The sequence below is a fragment of the Takifugu rubripes genome, chromosome 3 (genome assembly GCF_901000725.2).
Source record: "Takifugu rubripes chromosome 3, fTakRub1.2, whole genome shotgun sequence".
NCBI lineage: Eukaryota > Metazoa > Chordata > Actinopteri > Tetraodontiformes > Tetraodontidae > Takifugu > Takifugu rubripes.
The window spans coordinates 15425969-15439584 of record NC_042287.1 but is presented as its reverse complement, the minus strand read 5'-3'; the positions used below and the strand labels follow the sequence as shown (position 1 = coordinate 15439584).

At 49.1% G+C, this 13616-nt stretch overlaps 3 protein-coding genes across 6 annotated transcripts; 1 reads left to right on the top strand and 2 right to left on the bottom strand.

Annotated features, from left to right (window-relative positions):
- Window positions 1-13: 13 nt before the first annotated feature.
- LOC101072313 (uncharacterized) lies at window positions 14-1052 on the bottom strand. Its single transcript, XM_011602776.2, has 4 exons — window positions 940-1052; window positions 763-794; window positions 619-688; window positions 14-456 (listed from the first exon to the last, which is right to left on the bottom strand). Exons 1-4 carry the CDS (start codon window positions 1024-1026, stop codon window positions 343-345), a joined length of 303 nt encoding a protein of 100 aa, XP_011601078.1. The 5' UTR covers window positions 1027-1052; the 3' UTR covers window positions 14-342.
- A 660-nt stretch (window positions 1053-1712) lies between these two features.
- wdr13 (WD repeat domain 13) lies at window positions 1713-6886 on the top strand. 2 transcript variants are annotated; one of them, XM_011602733.2, is made up of 11 exons: window positions 1722-1776; window positions 2076-2169; window positions 2283-2349; window positions 2595-2826; window positions 3179-3288; window positions 3491-3621; window positions 3698-4005; window positions 4770-4950; window positions 5065-5206; window positions 5287-5405; window positions 6133-6886. In XM_011602733.2, exons 3-11 carry the CDS (start codon window positions 2309-2311, stop codon window positions 6315-6317), a joined length of 1449 nt encoding a protein of 482 aa, XP_011601035.1. In that variant the 5' UTR covers window positions 1722-1776; window positions 2076-2169; window positions 2283-2308; the 3' UTR covers window positions 6318-6886. The 2 variants fall into 2 exon arrangements, with proteins under 2 accessions (XP_011601036.1, XP_011601035.1); XM_011602734.2 differs by lacking the exon at window positions 2076-2169 and having other exon boundaries at window positions 1713-1776.
- Window positions 6887-7811: 925 nt separating this feature from the next.
- On the bottom strand, window positions 7812-12913 carry LOC101075360 (probable G-protein coupled receptor 173). Of its 3 annotated transcripts, none has more exons than XM_029833532.1 (2): window positions 12438-12913; window positions 7812-10759 (listed from the first exon to the last, which is right to left on the bottom strand). In XM_029833532.1, the coding sequence occupies exon 2, from the start codon at window positions 10587-10589 to the stop codon at window positions 9381-9383; it is 1209 nt and encodes a 402-aa protein (XP_029689392.1). In that variant the 5' UTR covers window positions 10590-10759; window positions 12438-12913; the 3' UTR covers window positions 7812-9380. The 3 variants fall into 3 exon arrangements, with proteins under 3 accessions (XP_029689392.1, XP_029689393.1, XP_003963590.2); XM_029833533.1 differs by having other exon boundaries at window positions 12486-12913; XM_003963541.3 differs by lacking the exon at window positions 12438-12913 and adding an exon at window positions 11971-12424.
- Window positions 12914-13616: the final 703 nt, after the last annotated feature.

Below are 13616 nucleotides of genomic sequence, written 5' to 3'. Positions count from 1 at the left end.
GAAACGTGTCAACTGCTATAAGAAACTGTTTATTTGTGGAATATTTACAAGAATCTTTGGACTGTTACACAGTCAATGAGGCTCGATCAGCGAAGGTGACAAACGCTTCTTTAGCTCGAAGCAATGGTCCGGCTTAACCTGGAGTGGTCGGGGGGGGTTTGCGGAGGGGGGGGGGGGTGGAGACGGGAACAGATGGGTCCAGGGGGGGGCAGGGGTTGAACAACAGATGGTGATGGATGGAGATTCACAATCTGCCTCTGAGAGGCGACTGGACGCTGTGGTGGAAACCGGCCGTACAACAGTCCAGCGTGCAGGTTCAGGGGGGGGGAAGCGTGGGCCCTCTCAGCCCTGTCTGCCCCGGGGGCCCCCATGTTTGCGCCGGCAGGAGCCCAGCAGAGTCTCCAACGCCATCTTCACAAACGCCTGGAAGTTATTGCTTCTCTCCCTTCGGCTGTCCTGCGAGGGGACCGAACACAGACAGATACCTTCACTGGGGACACAGCAGATCACTTCTCCTCCGTAGATCGTTAACTGAAGGGCGGCAGCAGTCCGCCACACATTCCTAGATTGCTCCACACTTTTCTGGGTTTAAAAGAGTGGATTCATGTAAATGCTTACCTCCTTGCTTCTTGTTGTCATCTCCTTTCTGATCACCTTTCTTCGGCTGCTCTTTAGGACTCTGAGGTTGCTGTGGAATTAAAATAAAAATTAGGAAAATGAAATAAATTCAGAAAAGCGTCAGGCAAGTCGCGGTTTTCCTACCTTGGTAGCTGACTTCTTGTCCGACTTATTACCTGATAACAGAGAAAATATGTTCTGTTGCTTTATTTAAAATCCAAACCCTCTCGTGCTGTATGTAATTAAGTTCCCACTTCTTTTATTCTCCACATAAAATAAATGATTTATTGATTATTTCCCCCGTGTTGTCAGTAAGCTCACCTTTCGTTCCTGGCATTCTGGCTGTGCTCCAGAGTCTGTGCAGATTTCTGAGAATGTGGTGCTTAATGTGCTGTTGAACTCGGTCATTTATGGCCCGTGGTTGTGAATGGCTCTGTCACTGGGGCCCCTTCGAGAAAGATCACCGTGGACAAGCAAAGAGCCCCGTCAGCTGAGCAGCGTGCCCCGCAGCTCTGCAGGTCAGTGCTGAGCCAGGCGAAACCTCCAAGCTGACCTTGTAATACTGCCATTGTGAAGCCACTGGAACTGCCTGCTCACCTATTGTCCAGGACGAGAAAGCTTTTTCACCATGTTGCCGGGGTAATTTGGAAAATTGAACTGACATTTGCAAATATACGATGATAGCTAAAACCCTAATGTTTCTGCAATCATAATTCATCATTATTAAGGATGATTCTGTTTGGAATTGAAAGACATCATCCCAGATGTGAAAACATCATCATTTTATTATTTTAGGACTGTAAATATTGGGAGAAATAGTTAAAATGACCTGGGTATGTCCCAACACTAGTTAAGTGGGGGTTATATATGAAGGTTTTACAATAATATATATTTATGATTTGATGTATCTTCTCACTTGAAAAGAAATATATATATATATATATTTATAACTTATGGTGTCAAGGTATACGGTACATGTACCTTGACACATACATGTACCTATATATATATATATATATATATATATATGTATACCTTGACATCATAAGTTATAAATGCTAAACATTTAAATTCACATGGTTCTACAGGAGAAAGTGGGCGGGTCCATTTGTGTCATGTGACTTCAGAGGCAGCAGCAATGGAGAGAAGCTAAGGAAGGTGAGCCTGTTTTAGACGCGTTGTCGCCTGTTTCTTTCTAATTTTTTTCTGCAGATAATCCTTATGTATTTGGTAATTTGGTAGCTATTTTTCTGCGTGGAAGAATTCGTTGAAATCGATATTTAAGAGGCAACATCGCGTGATATTGGGGCTAACAGCTAGCTAACATCGGTTAGCTTAGCTGTCAAGAAGATTCGCCAGCTTTTGCTACTTAGAAAATTCAGTCGAATCTATATTTTTTTATTCTGATCAACGTTTCGTTCCACTCCAGCAATTCTTTAACGGTGTTTTACTTGCAGACGTAAAAATAGCAGTACAAACAACGCCGTGTTTGATGGCGAAATCTCCCATGAAGTGCTGTTAAATTCCGCACCATCACTTGATGTAACGAAGGTTGGATGACAGCAGCGCTTTAAAAAAGTGTTTTTAATCGGGGGGGACATGTGCTCTTCCATGCGGGAAACAGATAGAGTGTGTTCCTCTTCTGTTCTTGTGGTTTTGTTCAGGAATCTGCCCTGGAAGTGTTTGTGGAATGGCAGCAGTTTGGCAGCAGGTTTTGGCAGTCGACGCAAGGTGAGACTCCAGATAGCACAATAATGGCCTTTAATGGCCTAAACTGAGGAAGAAGCTGCTGGAATCAGGTTTGACAGCTCAAGGGAGTCAAACAATAAGGCCACATAACCTAAACCAAGCACCACCCAGCAGCATGAATCAATGTATCACAGTTATGTCTCTATTCTAGCAATATAACAGGCCTCTAATGTAAAGAGTTTGTGTGTGTTGCTGTGTGCATTGTGTGATTTCTGTATCCTCCTCAGGTACAATGCTTACCGCACGCCTACGTTCCCACAGTTCCGAACTCAGTACATCCGCCGACGCAGCCAGCTGCTCAGAGAGAACGCCAAGTGTGGCTTTGAGCCGGGGCTGCGCAGGCAGTACCTGAGGCTGCGCAGCCAGCTGCTGGCCCAGCGCTACGGGCCCCTGTCTGAGCAGAGCAGCTTCAGGGCCAGCAGTGTGCGCAGCTCCCGCACCACACTGGACCGCATGGAGGTCAGACCCAAAGAAACAGGAAGGGCTGGAGTGGGTGTTAGCGATTTGGAAAAGGAAAGTCGGAGAGAAAATATAGAAGGCATCATTAACAGCCAACTCCAGAGATGGCTGCAGTTTATTTTTGATCATAGCCACATAGACACTACCGCCTTATCCCATGCTTATTAAGCTGAGCAGCTTGGTTGAAATGGCTGGCGATAACATTGTATACGACAACCACCAGTAACTCCGTGACACAGTAATCTTGTTAGATCTTAATCATGAGTAGTAGCTCGTTCCTTTAGGATTGTGTTCTTGCCTACTCGTATTCATGTAGTTACGTCTGTCTTTAGATCCTGGTCTTTTTTCGCAGGACTTCGAGGAGGACCCTCGAGCTCAAGGGGCTCGTGGTCACCGCCGATCTGTTAGCAGAGGCTCCTACCAGCTGCAGGCCCAGATGAACAGAGCTGTTTATGATGAGAGGTACCCAGCAGAGACCCCAGACTCACCCCCGGCTGCTCTCATCACATTTGACTTTGATGTATTTTGCATTGCCTAAAATCACTGGCTGCAGGTCCCGCTTGGTTTTCCCGATAAATATTCAGCTCTTTTATATCAGCCTGTCTGTGCGTGAGCTCTCTTTTACGGTCGTCTGTGTCCACGCGCCCTTTATTGCTGCCTGCAGGCCTCCGGGCAGCTTGGTGCCCACCTCGGTGGCCGAGGCCAGTCGGGCCATGGCGGGAGACACCACTCTGAGCGAAAACTATGCTTTTGCTGGCATGCACCACATATTTGACCAGCATGTCGACTCTGCTGGTAAGAAAAAATCACTCTAAACATCACAATAGAAGATAAGTTTCTCTCTAAATATTTATTAATTTATTTCTTTTAGTTCCACGGCTGCAGTTTGCCAATGATGACAAACACCTCCTGGCCTGCTGCTCTCTGGACGGCACCCTGTCCATCATGACGCTGTCCTCGTCTCCTCCCCGCGTTAAGGTGTCCCTGAAAGGTCACGGGGGCCCCGTCACCGACTTCGCTTGGTCTCTGAGCAACGACATCATCGTGTCCACGTCCCTAGACGGGACTCTGCGCATCTGGAACACGGAGGACGGGCGCTGTATCCGAGAGGTCAGAGACCCCGAGTCCAGCGAGCTGCTCTGCTGCACCTTTCAGCCCATGAACAACAACCTGACTGTGGTGAGCCCATTACAAACATGCTGGTGAACAGGTTCTTTGTATCTTTTATCTTCCTGCGACCCCAATGCGAAGCGTTCATGAGGGAGGCTGCATATCCAGAGATTTTTATCCGTCGTCCAGCTCATTAACACCACTTTATTGATCCCTCTCATCCCAGTCTGATCCTCTGGTACCTGTCAGCAGATCATTTGGTTGGTGGTAATCTGCTCAGTTCGTGGGTCAGTTGCATTCGGTGTCGTCAGGTTAAATCTCCGGCCTCGATGCGTTGCTCTCCCAGCCCCTGCCAGCGCTGTACGGGTTCGGTGTGTGTTCCTCTAGGTGTTCTAGTAATGACACTGTAGCAGCTGTAGTTTGTAAAACTGGGCGCGGGAGAACGACGCGTTGGAAAAAGAGACCAAGTCCAGTTTGGTCTCTTTTTAATCATTGATTAGATTGTGGAACGTTGCAACTAACTGTCATATTTTTGGTGCGATTGGTTTAAATTGATCAGCTCCATCTCTGATGTGCACTCACTTCTTCAGTTGCTTTTAATTTTAATTAAACGGAACACGATGGATGATTGTTTTTAATCAACAGCACCAACTGTGAGCAATAACAAGATGGGAAGAGTAAAGACGCACGATGCGATTTCAGCCGATACTAATAACTGATAATCACCTGAGGGCATTGGCGTCGCTGCAATATATAGTTGTTATTTATTCATCTTTTAACCGCCGCTCTGAAATAAGGACGGCGCGGTCCTCACCCCCAGTTGTGATGTGCAGGTAGGAAACAGCAAGCATCACCTGCAGGTGGTGAACATCTCCACTGGGAAGAAGGTTAAAGGGGGCTCCAGTAAGCTGACAGGCCGCGTGCTGTCTCTCTCCTTTGATGCTCCGGGGAGGATCCTGTGGGCTGGCGACGACAGAGGGAGCATCTTCTCCTTCCTCTTTGATATGGCGACAGGTGCGCGCACGTTTCCAGCGCGTGCAGAGACTGACTCATGAGCGATCATTATTTCTGCCTGACACATGTGTCTGTGTTGATCTCTGCTGTGCCCGCCTGCTGCTGCCCCTATAGGGAAGCTAACCAAAGCCAAGCGCCTGGTGGTGAGCGAAGGCAGCTCCATCTGCAGCATCTCTGCCCGCTCGTGGATTAGCCGAGAGGCCCGGGACCCCTCCCTGCTGGTCAACGCCTGTGTCAATAAGCTGCTGCTTTATAGGTCTGTGAGGGCAAGAAGCAGCTTTGGCGTCCGTTTAAGCCTCGCCGCCACACGGGGAATTAACAGTTGCTCATTTGCAGGGTGGCTGATAATGACGGCACGCTGCAGCTGAAGAGAAGTTTCCCCATCCAGCAGGGATCCCAGCTCGTCCACAGCATCTTCTGCCCCCTCATGTCTTTCAGGCAGGGGGCATGTGTGGGTAAGAAGCTTTGGAGTGATTCTGCTTCATTATAAACGTGGACCTCTCCAGAGGGTGTGTGTGTGTGTGTGTGTGTGTGTGTGTGTGTAGGGCTGGTCAGAGATAAAAATAACTCAGCAGCTCATATGTGCTGTTTATCTGAGTGAATTTGTTTGGGTTTTAATGTTCCAACGTGCACCCCGGGATGGTCACAGCAACAATCCGCTAATATTAATGAAACTCATTGCAGGTTTTGCCTCTCGGAGCAGCAGAATTATCTCCGTAGCCTGTGCACGGCCGGTGCTCGTGCCAGTTGGGAAGGTGGCAGAGAATGCCAGTGCATATGCTGAAGCATACTGTAGCATGTGAGGGAATATGTGGGTGGACTTACCCAGCATGCTTTGAGACAATGTGTTTTCAATAATAAGCCAAGGCGAGCCGTTTTCAAAGCCGTTACGCAGCCGTGAATCTTCTTTCCACATTTGTGGTCGATTCTGAATGTGTTAAATGAATGAAGGTTCTGGGGTGGTGCTACTGCTGCCGGCCTCTGGTTTAACTGGTTTATGTGGTTAAGAGCTAACTGGTTGAAACTGGTTCTCTACACTGACCGGTGGTGTTGTTTTACAGCCTCAGCTATACATGTAAAATAGATTTTTTATTGCTGATGTCTGGCAAGAAATCTGTCAATATCTGGCATCGAGAGGTCGATATTGATCGTCGATTCCTCTAATTTCTCCCCCGGACGCAGTGACCGGCAGCGAGGACGGGTGCGTCTACTTCTTCGACGTGGAACGGAACACCAAGGCCATAGTGAACAAGCTGCAAGGTCACGGGGGGCCGGTGCTGGACGTCAGCTTCAACTGTGATGAGAGCTTATTGGCGTCCGCCGACTCCACCGGCATGGTCATCATCTGGAGGCGGGAGCAGAAGTGAAGCCGCGCCCGTCACGCCGCCATCAGACTGTAACCGTCCAATCACCAGTCCCCGGGGTTTCACTGGAGTCGTAACTTAAGGCGACTTAAGGCATTAATTGTTTAATTTAACGGTAACCGTGTGTCGTGCTGCTGGTGCAGGGATGGCTCGTGTGCACGTCTGTCTACTGCCACCACTGCTGCCCAGAGGGAACCAAGGAGCCCCCGTGCATGTGTCATGGCTAACGTCAGACTTCGAGTATGCCTGAACTCCTCTGTAAATGTGATGCGCGGAGGATTCCGGCGTGAACCTTCCCGACAGATCTGATCACGCCGCCGGTTCCTCCGACGTAGATGTAGTTCACACTTACGTAACTGTTGTCATTCAAACAGTGCAGTCGAGTGTCGTACGATGGCCTTATTTCCTCCTGCATATGAGAGCGTCTGCATGTCGGCGAGCATATCAAACCTGTCAAAGTGTTTTCTTTACGTTGGTGTTTGTGTCGTGAGCGTGCTGAGATTTTAGGCCGGCGGCTGGTGGGTGTAATTTATTTAACACGCATATGGAATAAACTAACTGTCTCCACTGTTTTTGAATGTGTTTGAACTGACAGACAGGAATAGGTGTATTGGGGGGGGGGGTCAAACATACAGTGTAGGAGTGTGTTAGTCACCATGTGGGTAAGTTTTACACTGGAATCCCACTGCAAACACACTAAAACTGCTCTCTAATTCCTATTTTCCGAGGCTAAATGGATCGGCCAGAGGTGGGATGGGGGGGGGGTGAGGGGCTAGATTAGATCAGAATGGGTGAGAATAGGTTTTCACCGGTGTAAAGGCAGTCCATGTTGCCTGGAGTGAAGGAAGAAAACTAAAAATAAGCTCTTTTAGATGGATTTCAAACGCCGCCTCTGGTGAGGCGGAGAGACTGATGGGTCGGATACAAGCTGTTAAAACCCTGGAATATATAAAAGGGTGTGCAGGGTAAATGCTGCTCCCCACTCAGCCGGCGTGAGTGCAGAAATAAAAACAATGGAAATTATTGTTCATTCAGATTCAAAAGGCGTGTCGTCTGTGGAGAGAATACAGCACTGATGGATGGATCTCAACCAGGCCTTAATGGAGGCGAGAGATCCTCCCTCCTGATTCTGTGACGTTCTGAACGTTCTACCTTCCACTTCCATCACAGGCCGAATCCTTTTCAGAACAAAAACGCGCAGAAACATTGGCACCAAATAAAAATGGATGACACATATCCTCGGAAGTGAAGCGAGGGCGTCGGGGCTGCCATCTTGTGCTGCTGATTTCACTTTAAATGTGCAGCCGGAGCGAAGCGCGGATCACTTAATGTCACCATTGAACAGAGTTCATGACATTTCACCACATTTTACGCTATCAAATGTGGCTTCCTACGGTAAGAGAGGGACTGCAGCCGACCAGCAGGGGGCGAACAGCCTCAGGTAGTGCTCCGTCATCCATTTTTGATACTACAGGGGACATCTTGTCAGGACTCGGAATGCATCAAAAGTAGAGTCTTTATTGATGAGTGGGCAAAAGAACCACCTCAGTTTAACTGTACAGTTACAGAATATCATCTCGCAAAGGAACGCCGGGCGTAAAAATAATGGACCTGGGTTCACGTTTCACTTCACCGTTCTGAATCAACGTCTGTACAGGTTGTCGTCTTCAGTCTGGTATCCACGGAATGCAGTGGAATGCATGCTAATACAGTATGCTGTGAGAGTGTTCAGAAAATTGACTGCACTAATATATCTATGCCAAACATACTGTTGGGCTGACCTTTGTGGTGCACGAATCTTAATTTGGAGAGACATCTTAATGTAGTCTAACCCAGTTTTTCACACCCCCAACTCCTCTGGGCTCGACTCAGGACTCGGGCCTTTTGAAATTTTGACACACCGCGACACTAAAATAATGCCATCCGTGATGGCGGGAATACAAGATATCCCTGTAACATTCAAGTTTCCTTCACTTTAGGTGCAAATTCAACCCTCCGCGTTCAACTGTCCACATGAGAGCATAACAATAAGTCAAAAACATTCAATAGCTCATGTTAAAATGGCACGACGTCATCGTTCAAGTCTTCAGATCCTCTTCCTTTTCTCCTTACTGGTGAAATCAGACATTTTCACGCACACAAATCCATTCCAAGTATAGATGATTATTTCATTTTGCGTGTACTTCGAGACACCGAGATGAAGCTGCTGTCATTTACTCAATGTTATTGGAAACTATTCTATCACCGACACTTCCCCACCCTTCCTCTCTCTCCTCCTCCTCTTTTCTAACCTCTTATCCTCACACACATACGCACGGTTTCTATATAAAAACACACAAGCAGAAATACACATTCCTGTACAGTCTATACAATAGGAAATCAAGTCATATTTCAAAATAGTGTCATCTGCTTAACATGTATCGTTTACAAATAAAGGAAAACAGGCAATTCTTTTTTTTTTTTTATGATACAAAGAAACCTGACACGCCCTAAAAGGAGGAAAAAATGGGAGCATGTTTGGGGTTTCTCAGGTTCACAACAGCTGTTCGAATGGATCCAAGGTCACTGGGTCCACCTGCCGTTCTGCAGTCTTTGTTGGGTTTTGTTGAATTGATTTTTTGGGGGGGGGGGGGGGTTCGTCCCTCGGTTCATTCATACCTTTCAGTTCCGTGATGCGTTTCAAGGTTAGCGTCACTCCCTTCAAGGCGTGGTACAGACAGTCTGCAGGGCGTTCCGGCCTCCCCTGACAGCCTCCAGGCGTGGCCCGCTGAAATAAGGCAACGTTATTTTAAATAAATGGCATTCTTCGCACAGTTGGAGCAGTGATTGTTGCGATCTCTCTCGCGCAGCCTCGTCATAAACGCGCACTTTATACATTTCTCCGGAGCTTCTCAAATATCGCGGCTTCATTCAAATATCCACATTCTCTGGTTTAGACGGCACCGCGCCTGCATTTGTTGGCAAAGAACTTTGATTTCGTTGTGCAAAACAACAAATCGGACACGTCACCAAGGTGCATTGGATCTTCTCTCCCAATTTCCTTTAAAGAACTGGAACATTCTCTGATCACATGATGCAGTAGGCCTCATCCTGGGGCAGGTGTTGCTTAGTCCTCCAGTAGGTGGGCAGGTGGGCTCTCAGCACTTTCCTCAGGTCCTCGTTGAGCAGGAGGCAGAAGATGGGGTTGACTGCAGCTTGGGCGAAGCTCATCCACACCGTGATGGAAAGATACTGGTGAGGGATGGAGCAGGATTTGACAAAGACCCTCCAGAAGCACGCGATGATGTAGGGAGCCCAGAGGACGAGGAAGAGCAAGGTGATGGTGTAGAACATCCTGCCCAGCCTCCTCTCTGACCTCACCTCTTCCATCCCCAGCAGCCGCCGGTGCTGATTGTGTAAATTCTGCCTGATGCCCAGCAGAGTGGGCGGCATGGGCCCGCGACCAAACCCTGCTATCCAGTTAGCCGCAGCCTGACCTGTAGCTCCAGGGCCGTGGAACGTCCAGTTCTGGCTGATAGCTGGCACCAGCTGGACGGGTTTCATCTTGCGGTGCCTGTACTCGAACAGCAGGAGCTTGGCGTAGAAGCCGTGGGTGGCCAGGACCACCACCGCCAGCATGAGCATGAAGCCCAGGGTGTCGTTGGTCTTCAGGTAGCGGTGTTCGAAAATGCACTGATCTTCATCGCGGATGAATTTGTACGTCCCGACATCAAAGACGGGTGGGAACGCCATGGCGACGGCCAGAGTCCACACCATGCAAATGATGGCGGCGCACGTCCAGATGGTCATGCGCTTGGCGTAGAAGCGGTGGTGGGCGATGGCAAGGTAGCGGGTGACTGCCACGCAGAACAGCATGAAGGCAGCGTGAAAGCAGAAGAGCACCGCCATGAACGCCACAACTTTGCAACTCAGGGGACTGTAAGTCCAGGCCGAACTGTTGTGGACAGAAACCAGCACGAACGGGAAGCAGGCGGCGGATCGGACCGCGTCGGCCAGGCACAGGTCCAGGAGGAAAAAATAGGGAGCCTTGTGAAGTGTTCTGTCTCGTAGGACCAGCATGGAGACCAAGAGGTTGCCCACCAGGCTGACACAGATGATCATACCCAAGAAGACCAGCTTGAAGTAGGCGGACACATCTGTGGCAGAGATCCCGCCGCCGCCGCCGCCGCCGCTGCCGCTGTCGCTGCTGCTGCCGCCGCGCGCTAGCCCACTCTGCGAGGCCAGCACGGCCAGTAAGCTGCCCGGGCCATCGATGGCAAAGCTCTGGTTCACCATTCTATCAGCTTCCACAGCAGCCCGCCTTTTCCAGGCCCCTAATAAACACTACTGGTCCGCCGATAGTCGTCGTTACTGTCTTGCGGCCTTCTCGGCTTTACAAAGCGAGGCCGAAATAATCTTTCCTACGTGGCAGATTCATCTTCCCTCTGTGTCCACAACTGCACCACCTGTGGGCGAAAGAAAACAGAGCCGTAAAAAAGGACCGCAGCTTTGAGTGGAGACATTTTGAAAAGGCAAAAGCCACAATTTGAATGTTTTAACAACTGAGTGATTGTTGGATAATTAAGACTTTTCTAAGCGATAAAATGAGGAAAGGCAGCCCGACGACCATGCAATGCGCTATAAAATGCCGACAGAGTCTAGAATTTTATACGGGGAGAGGAAAAGCAAAGTCATATCCAGATTCCACCTATTTGTGCAGCATTTTGCTAAATGTGGTGCAGCAGAGAGCAGAAATACTCAGGTCCGGTGGGTCAAAAGCGTTCAGGGCTGGAACACTTAAATAAACGCACTTAGACAAACGTTTTGAGGGATGAAAATCACGATGACTGGCCTATTCAACAGCGCAAATACAGCCCACTTAATGGACTCAAAAATACACTGGGCAGCATCAGGAGAGCCATGTTGGGCACCACAGTGGAAAATCTCTTGTCTTCTTTTTTTTTTTCTGCCTGGGATCAGATCAGCAGCTCTACAGCATGCCAGCTCCTCAGTAATTACCTTGCCCGTTGCTAAGATACAACAGCTCACATACTTTGTGCGAGTGTGGGTGTTTGAGTGAATGCATGCGGGTGTACAGGGGCGAGCAGACAGAGTATACAAGCAACACTGGGCATGTCCAACACACAGAGATGTTGTACATGAGCGCAGAACATTTATTGCCTTTCTCCTGGCTGCCTCCTGTTATGTGTCACAGTCAGAGAGAGACGAGGGCGTCAGCTGCACCATTCAGAGAAAAACACCCCAAATGAGCAGGAGCGGGCAGCCATTTGGATTCTATTGCAGGCCTTTGTGTGGCAGCGGGGATCTTTACTTGTTAATTCCATAACGAGGCCTCCTCCTGGCAATCGCAGTCTGATAGATTGGGAGGAATCGCCTGAAAACCCAACATGCAGCATAATTTATGGGGGTAATAACGCAGAGCTGTGCCTGTCTGGGTGGGCCCGGTCTATGTAGGCCACGGAACAAAACATGATGGGCTTACAACGGCCACGTCTCCCACACTGACAAACACCATTTGACGTGATCGGACGGCTGCCACGCAGGCCCGAAACAGGCTGGAAAACAAACGAACAGGTGTCAGAATCACCTCCGCTGCCTGTGCGTCCGTGTGTGCGAGCGCGCGCGTGCGTGCGTGCGTGCGTGCGAGACAACCTACCTCTCACCCCCTCATATTTTGGCGGATCTGTCCTTTTATTGTCACGACAAAAGCAACAAACCGATGCCAGCCCGGCGGATCCGCGGTGCAACACCTCGACGGGCGCGCACATAATAAAGCCGCGCGTTCGTGCTCAAACGACACCTGTTATGCAGAAATCCACCAGGAAGAAATCAAACTGGGACGGCAGAGCCGATGTCTGATAATCAACAGCTGATCGGCTCCGGTTTGTGTGTGTGTGTGTGTGTGTGTGTGTGCGTGCGTGCGTGTGTGGGGGGGGGGGCAGTGCCACCCTTTTACAGTTTCATGGAGAGGTCTGAATCTCATCCGACAAAACAGAATCTACGTTGCATCACGTCGAGGATCCATTTGCACACAAACAGACGCGGTCAAAATGGATATCGGGGCGTCTTATTCTGTGTTTAAATCCAAATGATGTCAGATTTTCAATGCATAGAATAACCCACCCACAAACGACAGGGAGGAAAAAAGATCGCGCATCCCTTGAAACGAACCGTCTTGGCCGGTGGAACAATTAGTCCGCACATACATCAGCAGCGTCGAGAGGCTCCTTTTCTCCATCTTTCAGAAACAGACCATGTTGTTTTTTTTAGAAAAAAAAAGAAAAAAGAAAAAAGAAATCACACCCCGCACTGTTAATATGCAGCCTTTGTTTTGCTGTCCAGCGAAGGTGGACCACGTCTGACTGGTCCACAGCCCGATCCTCCATCACACAACGCGCACATTTAAAAAAAATAAAATAAAATAAATAAAAAAGGTATAGATGTCCAGCGAGGTCAGGAAGGATTTCACATTTACACCGAGATCACGACGAGCGAGGAAAACAAATAAGAGGACGCGGTTTAGGCGAATTATTCCCGAATAATCCCAATTATGGCTGCTTGCGAGGAGGCAGCTCGCACATTCGCGGAAACAGTCGGTTTTATCCGGAGAGAGAGAAAAAAGAGGAGGAGGGGGAGAGAGAGACAGAGAGAGATGGGGAGGGAGGGCGAGAGATGGGGAGGGAGGGAGAGAGATAGGGAGGGAGGGGGAGGGAGAGAGAGAGATAGGGAGGGAGAGAGAGATAGGGAGGGAGAGAGAGATAGGGAGAGAGGGAGAGAGAGAGATAGGGAGGGAGGGAGGGAGGGGTGCAGGATCATGTTCTTCTCCCTTTTCTGATGTTTTATTCTCTTCTCTCTGCTCTCATGCATGATGCTTCTGTTTCCTCCACCTGTCAGAAGAGCGGCCCGACAAACTGTCCCGGCTGATTTAAATTAAACCGGCGTGACTCAGACAAACCTGCCATGACAGCTGCAAAGAATTGTGGGTGCTCGCAGCTTGCCCTTAAAAGAGGAAAGGAAAATGTTTTCCAAGAACACGTCCCGGGAACCTTCATCCGGGTTGAGCTTTATTATGGGTCAGTTTGATCGTGAAAATTAACGTTATTATCTGCATGATCTCAGCTTTTGTCACCTTTCCCGTACAAATTTCACACGTCAGCAGTGTTGCAGGTGGCAGGTGAGCATCCTTACATGTAGGTTAAAGGAGACTGTGGTGGGGGGGGGGTCTTGTTTCAGCTCCAGAGACAGTCGATGCCTTTAATCCCCACTTCAGGCGTGTCTGAGAGGCTGTTTACCACCGATGAC

What these genes read in the sequence shown, in the direction of transcription:
- LOC101075360 (XM_029833532.1), bottom strand. Translation starts at nt 10,589, where the DNA reads ATGGTGAACCAGAGCTTTGCCATCGATGGCCCGGGCAGCTTACTGGCC.
- wdr13 (XM_011602734.2), top strand. Translation starts at nt 2,309, where the DNA reads ATGGCAGCAGTTTGGCAGCAGGTTTTGGCAGTCGACGCAAG. An exon ending in AGAGCTGTTTATGATGAGAG is followed by an intron (nt 3,289 to 3,490) that starts GTACCCAGCAGA and finishes TGCTGCCTGCAG; the next exon opens with GCCTCCGGGCAGCTTGGTGC. An exon ending in AATAAGCTGCTGCTTTATAG is followed by an intron (nt 5,207 to 5,286) that starts GTCTGTGAGGGC and finishes GCTCATTTGCAG; the next exon opens with GGTGGCTGATAATGACGGCA.
- LOC101072313 (XM_011602776.2), bottom strand. Translation starts at nt 1,026, where the DNA reads ATGACCGAGTTCAACAGCACATTAAGCACCACATTCTCAGAAATCTGC. An exon ending in CAGAATGCCAGGAACGAAAG is followed by an intron (nt 795 to 939) that starts GTGAGCTTACTG and finishes CTCTGTTATCAG; the next exon opens with GTAATAAGTCGGACAAGAAG. An exon ending in ACAAGAAGTCAGCTACCAAG is followed by an intron (nt 689 to 762) that starts GTAGGAAAACCG and finishes TTAATTCCACAG; the next exon opens with CAACCTCAGAGTCCTAAAGA.